Source organism: Acanthisitta chloris, unplaced genomic scaffold, assembly GCF_000695815.1.
Source record: "Acanthisitta chloris isolate BGI_N310 unplaced genomic scaffold, ASM69581v1 scaffold1415, whole genome shotgun sequence".
In the NCBI taxonomy this organism is placed as follows: domain Eukaryota; kingdom Metazoa; phylum Chordata; class Aves; order Passeriformes; family Acanthisittidae; genus Acanthisitta; species Acanthisitta chloris.
This window is the reverse complement of record NW_008671859.1, coordinates 1-9,379: the sequence shown is the minus strand read 5'-3', so window position 1 is coordinate 9,379 and position 9,379 is coordinate 1. Positions and strand designations below refer to the sequence as shown.

At 40.5% G+C, this 9,379-nt stretch overlaps 1 protein-coding gene across 1 annotated transcript; it reads right to left on the bottom strand.

Moving 5' to 3' along the window:
* Nucleotides 1–610: 610 nt before the first annotated feature.
* NPY (neuropeptide Y) lies at nt 611–9,372 on the bottom strand (the record flags this gene model as incomplete). Its single annotated transcript, XM_009074251.1, has 3 exons — nt 611–894; nt 4,005–4,085; nt 9,275–9,372. Coding segments are annotated over 3 exons (204 nt in total), but the record flags the coding sequence as incomplete, so codon positions are not given.
* Nucleotides 9,373–9,379: the final 7 nt, after the last annotated feature.

Sequence of the window (9,379 nt, the reverse complement as noted above, 5' to 3'; positions counted from 1 at the left end):
AATGAGAGAGTCTCAGAGTGCAAGTACCCAAAGGATTGGGGTTTATCAGTGTGCTCTTCTACAAGGACTTAGGCAATGTTAGATGTCTCTTTTCTGGCACAAATAATTGTAGTTTTGTCTAGGTTTATGAGTTACTTTAGTTAGATGTCTCTTTTCTGGCACAAATAGTTGTAGTTTTGTCTAGGTTTGTGAGTTACTTTGGATGCTATTTTCTGCTACTTTGCATATTGTCAAAACAAAGACGTTACATCTGCTTCATTTAAAATTACTAATTGTGGCTTACAGCCAAGCTTCAAACCACTTTGGAGGAGTTAGCAGAATTAAGTAGTGACTTATTCCTTTGTATTTTGAAAATGCCATTAATTTTATTACATTTGTCAATGTAAGCAATAAGTAAGTTTTTAGTATGGTCATTCTGAAAAAATCACCTCTCAGAACACTATTGTCCTAAATTACGCAGTCTGTGATTAATTATTTTAAACAGTTTTGCATAAATCAAGCATCTGGGCTGAGTCTGAGGCCACAATAAATGATGTCTTTATCTTACTTTCCACAGTAATTCCTGTAATAACTGTGACACTATTGCTGTCCACACTACTTCAGACTACAGGGAGGTTATAATTCAGTTTTCATGGTTTAAAACAATGCTTTGTTATACCAATGACATGGTTGGTTGTTTTCATTTAGTATGTTATATTTTGGAATGCACAAATAATTTATTTAAATAAAGGTATATACAAATATGATGGAGGAAAAACTCTACAGAATTCGGTACAATGGCTGCATGCACTGGGAAGGATGCTATGATTCGCTTCATAGGCGTGGAGTATGAAAACTAGGAAAATTTTGAAGGTGAGCTGAAGATCCCATCACCACATCGAAGGGTCTTCAAACCTGAAACACACATTATGAATTAAAAAAACATTTAACACATTTTAAAGCCTCTTCTTTAAAAAATGTATGCAACAACTGCCTAACATTTTCATTTTAATAATAGCAGCAATAAGGAATATATATATATATGCATATTTGCAGTTGAAGATTGTATATGCAACTCCAATGAAAACAGTGGCATCTTGGATGGCCAAAAGTCTACATTTTGGTATCAGAACTTGCCCTTCCATCCTTTGCTGCCCTGGTGCCATGCTTTACATGGCTGAGACTCACTGTAAAGATGCTTCATGCCATCAAATAGCACTTACTGAAATTCAGCTAGAAAATTATGATGTGGTGAAATACAAAATGTTTTTAAGACATATTTTTCACTCTAAATCAGGAGTAAATAATTTCCAAAGAGAACTCAAAGCACCTTCAAACAAAACCCAAGTTCACAGACACCATCCTAAAATATGATGGTGGTATTCCTCTGCTCAATATCAAACATTTGAAATGTACTGAAAGGGGTGTTGAGGGCAGGATATGATCCAGAGGTCCTCTGCTTGCAAACAGCTGTTCTGTCTACACAGAAGGAAAGTCAACGAGTGGGAGAACATGGAGAGAGACCAGGGGAAACACATTTGCTGTAATGTTTCCCATCTAAAAGTTGCACATCTAGTCTTGATTAAAGATCAAGTCTGCCTCCACAGTCACTGGAGAGACACTGGAGAGGGTAATCGAGACATTGCCCATTTGCTCATTTGGAGATACCCATCCCTCTGATTGACTGCAATGGCAGCCTAGCCAAGTACTTCACAATAGATACCTAACTTTAAAGAGGAAGTATTAGGAGAAACATATCCTGTTATTGAGTATCAAACGTTTTCTCATTGCTCCACAAGATTGACAAGATCAGAAAAATGCCACATCACACATTTCTGTCATGAGAAATTATTTGTATTTAGGTGAAGGTTCCTCCTTTTTTTAACCTTTGACGTCCTATTTTGTAACTAGTTTCTGCAAGAATCTCTCTAAACTTTCCTCATATGGTCAGACATACACCTAGACTGCAAAATATTTTAGTCAGCAAAAGCGAAATGTCAAACAAGGCCAATCATGCTGAAAACAATTAAGTTGTTCATTAATATCTCAATGTTTAGTTACAAAGTTCAGTCCCTGAGAACTCATGAAGTATCACTCTCTGAGTGCAAATTACATCTGCTCCGTAACTGGCAGCGTATGCAACCATTTCTAAAACATTTACTTCACTAATTTACATTTGGAATAACTGAATCCTGCCTTTCACTCATTCAGCCTGGCTTCCTCCAGGAGGAAGGCTTAGGCAGCTGTACTGTACCTGGGCATATTTGCTTTGTGTCCACCTGTCCACCCCTGCATGGCTCCCCTAACTTCCCCACCAGCTTCCACACCCTCTGGACAATCTCAACCAAGTCAGGGAGAGGTTCAGAGATTTCAGAGATATTAAATTCCTGGCGTACCATGAAGCACAGGACTGGAGAGAAGGAAGATTTAATTATGTCCTCACATGGAGGAAAAAGCTGGAGTGGGGCTCAGAATCCATACAGGATTTTATCCTAGAAAACATATCCATGAGAAACTAGACATCATTGTTCCCAATACTCCCGTAACTGTCATCAATGAGTGACAAATACCATACTCAGTTTAAAGTGCTGTTACAGGGGGTATGAAATAAAAATCTGCTTCTCATCAATTCTTGATCTTAAATGCAGGCTAGTTGGTTATTTTGCTCATGAATTTTTGCTCCCTGTTGTGTTATAAATAGCATTATTGAGACAATAATAATAACCACCATAAAGTTTTGTTATGAAGAGGTGAAAATTACAGAGTATTAGACTTTGTACTACCTGGTGTGTTGCCTCAAATTCATGGCAGCGGAAATTTCCCATTATGTGAGGGCTCTGCCTTGTCATTACCAAGCACAAAATAGTCCAAAACGTTTCACTGCACTCCATCCAGTTTTTTAGATAAGCATCAGCAGAGAAAACTGCATCCCCACAGCTGCAGTTAGTCATCGAACAGTAAGTCAGTGGTCTCCCTACGTGCAGAACTGCAAGTCTCATGGACAACCTCCCCTGATGGCAGTAGAAATTTGGTCATCTTTCAGTGTCATGATCATGCCTTAAATTCAGTGCTATTATGCTTAAGTACTCAACTAGTCTAACTAAGCCTTTGCACAGCTGCTAAGAGTGCAGAGCACTTGCTTGTAGACCCCTGAGACAACTACTGCATAAAACATTTATTTCTGCAGTAGAAGTATTATCAGCAAACTTCAGACTATCAGTAAAGGCTTAAACTGAGCTCATTCATGCTTGATTATGAGTAAAATGAAAAGAAATATTTTTCTTCATGAGCCAAGACTCCCCCTGCATCTTACTTTTTCAACATACTTACTTTGCAGCCCTGTAAACTGCAGTCATTACTACAGTATCTTATATTATAGCTAAAGTGTCATTACCTAAGTAAATACAGTATGTACATTTGAAATCCCACTGTTGCTTGAAACACTACTGTTACTTTAAACCAAATGCAAATGGAAATATAAAGACCTTTTTTTCCATTTGTAAAATATTAGGTACAAAGCTGATGTGAAATACTGTGTTTTAAAGACAAAGTCATAGCTGTGCATTTATGTATAAGCTAACATATGTGCATATTTACCACCCATACATCTTCAGAGGAAAAACTTATACCTATGTGAGTAGCAAATTACTAGAAGTATGCCATCTTTGGGGCTCTAGTATGTAAGGAACCATCATCAGACATCACCATACAATTCTGTTTAATAAAGCCCAGAATGGGGCAAGTGTTGTGAAAATGCTTCTCTTCCTCCAAATAACAGGTATGGCCCACTCCCAAAATCACAAAACAAGGAGTATGGACTAGATCACATCTGGTAAGGCATTCCTTGCATTCACAGATGGTACTATCTCTTAAAAAAAAGGAATGAAAAATGTTCATTAAGGACATGTTCGGCCAGCTGTTGGTGGCATATGTTTTCTCCTTGTGAAACATATTTATTGATAACAAATGAGACTGTTAAACCTAAATGTGAAGTGAAAGCCACCATGAATCCTCTTCATACATACCTGGACCTAGGAATGTTTTCTGTGCTTTCCCTCCACAAGAGGTCTGAGATCATTGTATCTGGGCTTGATCTCTTTCCATATCTAAGGAAAAATTTTAAAAAGTTATACTTTTGTATATGTCAGTTTTTATAAATGAAAACTAAGCACAGAACCATTAGTCAAGTTTTTCAGAAAAAGAAAAAAAAATAGAGCAGACTTAAAAGCCACTTTCCAGCAAGTATTTTAACTTGACTCAGCCATGTGAGAAAATGTTCATTCTTCAGCAGTACTTTTTTAATTCTATATTTTTCTACATTCTTTCCAGAGTAACTTAACATTATGGTATTTTGAAACTGAGTATTTCTAAATCTGATGGCTGCTCCTGGATACTCTAGGACCTTGCCCCTTTTACTGATGTGAGCATGAAGGAAGAAGCTGTGCACAACGAGACCTCCAAGCATGGCATTCTTTCCTACAAATCCAGTTCCATCATCTCAGTAACTTCCTCATTGGTTTAAATGATGCTATATCCTTCATCAGAAATTATGCAAATGGGGAGTGGAATTTATCTATTAGGTTAATAGAAAACAAAACTCAGTATGCCATATTAGCCAAGGATTCAGACTTTTTAAGATAGCTAGTACATTTGGAGCTGCCCAGCACATAGCACATTAAGTTGTGAAAACTGAGCTACCCCAGTAATCTTGAACTATGTGACTGTGGTTGTCCTATATTCTTACTATTTGCCTTTTTTTAATGTGGTTTTTTTTTTAATCCTGGGTACTGTACATCATCCAACACTGAAAAGTACTTCAATTTCTGTTTCTTGCGAAGGAATTTGATCCTTTTCCTGAGCAAACAGAAGTGACAATGAGCAGTTAACTTGAGAGATATTTCATCACTCTAAGACTTCATTAGCCTTAGAGTGGTAACTATAAAGAAATCCTTCCTTTGTTGGAAAGGATTGAGATCATGGTTTATAATTTGTGTATACAATTAGTGTGAATCTCATAGCACATTAACAGATAACAGCTTTGTAATACCACTTGAGTGAAATTCTGACTCCAGCAAAATCAAAGATGTAATTAAGGACTTACATTTTATCCATTGTGATCAAGATGTTTCTCCAGTAACTCAATCTAATTTGGTGGGAAAAAAACCTAAAACCTTCCCAAGCTACATTAAAACACTAGCAGTTTTACCTGTTGACTCCATAACTTCCTGAAAAGTGGAAACATACCTCACTTTTCAATCATTCTATTCAACTCTGTATTTTTCAATTGCCTCAATCGTTTTAGTGTACCACCTGTGCTCCAAAAAGACAAAGCATCAGTTTCAGAAAGTTAATTTCTTAATCTAAGCTGACTGAAAGTAGGTATCTGGAAAGAACCAGCCAGACACAATAAAAGGCTATTACAACACGCAATCAAGCACTATGTTGAATCAAATACCTAGCACTCCATCACCACAAAGGGATTTCTTTATTTCTAGGTCCTTACTCTGATCAATATGTATGTGACATGGACTTTGGCTTCTAATTTTCTGATACGTTAAAGAAATTGATTTAACAAATCAACCACTTACTCTAACAGCTCACACTTGGACAAAACTCCCACTAATCTCTCAGAAAGTTTGGTCTAAGTAAAAAAGAGGTAACAACCACCTGGAGTGCAGAGATTCACTCAAATAATGAAGACAACTGTGCTGTGGAGATAGTTTTTATATGAGTCCCTTCAGCGTCTTGGCTAGACCAGTGCTGCTACCTGTGCTGGATAGACCTACCATGTTCTCACACAGCAAAGCTGCACACAAGGTGTTCACTGACTGTGACCAACTAGACTGGCCAAAGAATGGCCATTCTTGCTGTGTCAGATGCCTGAGTCTCCTGTCTACCCTGTAATTTTACCCCTGGGAAACAACCATGCTACTGACCTACTAAATAGAAGCCATGGACGAAGTCAGTCTCTTTTTCCTGACACAAATGCCTTGAGAGATCTTTGCTCCAGCTGCTTCATGCTTTGCTCCTTATCTACCTTGCCCAGCTCTGAGCATGCACACAAAGCCAGGCCTTTTATTTTCTGTTTGGGAAACACTTTTATCAAATATCATGGCTGTCTTAAAAGAATAAGGCTCCAAGTCAGGTGAAAATACCTGGTCAGTTTTTATGCCTGTTTTGGGGCATGCTGATAACCCATAGCTCCAGCTGAAGTCAAAGGGATTTGAGAAGTAAATATACTTATTCTGATTAGGGATGTATTATCTCAGACTCAGCAAAATCTCAAAGCTTCCTATGAAACCTTGTGTCTTGGGAGTCAAATCTCATCAGTGTCCAAAGCTGGCAACAGGAGCTGAGGGATCTCAGAACCATCTGTGGGTCTGATTCAGAAAACTGCCAAAAAACCAAAGCTCTGGAGATCTGCTCCCTTCCTCGTTAAAGGGTGTTGACATGAAGTGAGAGCATCAGCACTGCCCAAGTCAGACACACTTTCAGATACTCTCTGCCCTGCCTATAGTTCAAGTAATTTCCAGCAGGACTGTTTAGCTACAGCACAGAAGAGCCACGGGTTCATGAACAAGCTACAGGGGACAAGGAAAGAAGACTGCCTCTTGGCAAGAGGGAGTACAGGTAGTAGCAAGCAGCAGAAGGAGTAGAATGGGCTCTGAAAAAAAGCCCCCTGAACAGTGTGGTAGAGAGGTATGAGGCAAGGACCACAGGACAGTTTGGGAGACAGAGGTGGAACTAATCCGAAGACACACAATCTGCAGAGTAGGAGTTTGCATCTGTGCTGGCCACTTTGGGCTCTCTTTTAAGTCATAAAGACCTGGCACACAAAGAAGGTATTTAATCAGAAACAAGAAGCCTGAAAACAGGCCTGGTGACCTGCACCATCCAAGTACCCTTTTTCCACATCTAACCTCAGAGGGGTATAAAGCTGACAGGCATATATGTCTAAAGCTAAATGAGATGGTTCTGAAGGAGAAAGATCTCAAAGGAGAGAAGGAGTAAAGCAGCCAGCCAGCCAAGGTCTAAAACAAGAAGAGAAAGATGGTCTGGAAGGAAGAAGCTTCATGGGAGCTGGGGTGAAGACCCTGTGGGTCACAGTGGCTCAGAGGCAATTTGCACTCAAATGCTTGCGTCAGGCCAGAAGCAGAAGGCAGGAGGATGAGGCAGGAGATTATTCAGAATCACAAAACCATTAAATGAGACAGGACAGATGAACCTGAAGAGTAAAAAAGCATCGATCTTCTCCTTTGCCAACATGCTCTTACTGCTTCATCTCACCAGCTACAGGCACCAGGTCTGGTAAGGGAGTGAGCACAGCTCCCATCCTCATGAGAAGCAGGGTAAGCTCCTCAACACCTCAACTGCCCTCCACCACAGGGCTCCCAAGCAGTACCATGAACAAAAACAGAGGTAAAAAGCTGTAAGGAGAGAGAAAACTTTGAGCACATCTACTGAAACAGACCAAATAATCATCTTTAGATCAGTCCAAAGTGTTTCAAAAGCTGTTGATTCATTTTGCAAGTTAAGCTTTCCAAGTCAAGGCAGAAATTGCTTTATTTCTGGACTGTTAATTCACCACACAGTGGAAACAGCACACCTTTGCTTGGTTGTTGTTTTGTAGTTAACCTATGTAGTCAACTTTTAAATGTGTATCACAAAGCTGTCATAGTAGTGGGGTTTTTTTCTGCCAACTTTATTGTACTTCCAGATCAATTCTGTTCCTTTAAATATGAGGGTGGATTGGAAATCTGGGTAGAATCTAAAGAACAAAATTTAAATTTTATTCATCAGCCACAATAACTATTTCAGTTCATTTCAGGCCCCAGATCCACACAGAAAAATGAAAGCAGTATCTGTCTCTGAGTTGTGTACTTAGTCATAAAACAGGGAAAAAATCCTACACAGTCAACATTAAAGCAAGCATACAGGGCACACACCAGAAGTGAAGGTTGAATAGAGAATGGAAGGTTCATTTGTTTGGGTTTGGACTTGGATTGTTGGGGTTTTTTTACATATGACCTGGTTTTGGACAGGAACCACCTTTGAAATGGGAGATGAAAGAAAGAAAGAAAGAAGAGATGGGATGAGAGTCTAGCCTGGAGATCCCACCAGACACAAGGCAAAAGGGCAGCAGAAGCAGAATTCGAGGATTAGATTATTTTAGCAGGGATCCTGACAAAGAGTTATCCAAGCACAGAGTATCACACAGAAGCATGCCATACACATGAACAAGTTGCGACTAGTGCTTTAAAAGTTCAGGACTGAAGAACTGTATTTCTATCAGCCTCTTTATCTGTCTTATGCTATTAGTGCACTGGCAGACAATGTTATGGGTTTGCTGGGAAAGCTCTCAGTTACACGATAGCCTCCCTTCTAATTTAATTCTTCAGACTTCTAGAGGGACAAATGAAAGCCTAATTTTAGATCTCTCATCTGGTTTTGATATAAAACAAATAAATAAATGTCAAAGCTTTTCTGGGTCACACACTGTTGTGGGACCTCTGGGGAAACTTCCATCAATCACACAGTCTAACTGGACAGATGGTCCCAAAGAAGATGATTTTTTATAATTTGTCCTTTTTTTCCGACTGAGCCTTTACCCCTACTTTAGCAGGCACAGTCAACCCCAGAAAGCCAGTTCAGAGCCAGGCAGATTTGGGTTCACACTCTTTTCTCTTTCAGATTGAGCTTGAGTTCTTGCTTGCGGTCTTGAGAGAGGTTTTTGTTAGGACTAGTGGGGGTTTTGGCACTCACAGCTGCATGAAGTGGCTGGCAAACCACAAAGCATCTGGACCACTACAACTCCTCAGCAGGCACTTTTTCTCACCAAAATCTTCACTGGAGGCGGTGACAGCAACAGAAGTGGTAAACTGCTCCTACTGCCCGTCTAGCTCTCTCCAGCTCCCAGGTTAGTTATGTTCTCTCTCCCTTTTGCGAGGTTCTCCCTGTGCGTGCTGCCCTGTGGTTCATGCCCCTGTCTGCCAGCCTGTCCGTGCCAGAGCTAGAAAGGGCTGAGACAGCGGAGGCAACATTTGATACCCCTGCCCCATCTGCTAATCTGCATGGTGGAAATTCAGCTCTGGACCCAGAGGTGATTCAGGGGTGCATGGCTGTTTCTCTCTTAAGGGCAGTCTGTGCACCACATCTTTCTCCGTGTCAGTGGGGATAACGGGGCGAGACACCCAGTGTGAAGGAGCACCCCACCTTCCCTCCCAGAGCCTCGCCAAGGGAAAAAATCCGCCCGGGGAGCAGGAAAGTGGGATGTGGGCCGGCTCGTTCTGCCTACCTCTGCCTGGTGATGAGGTTGATGTAGTGCCTCAGCGCCGAGTAGTATCTGGCCATGTCCTCTGCGGGGGCGTCCTCGCCGGGGCTGTCCGGTTTGGAGGGGTAC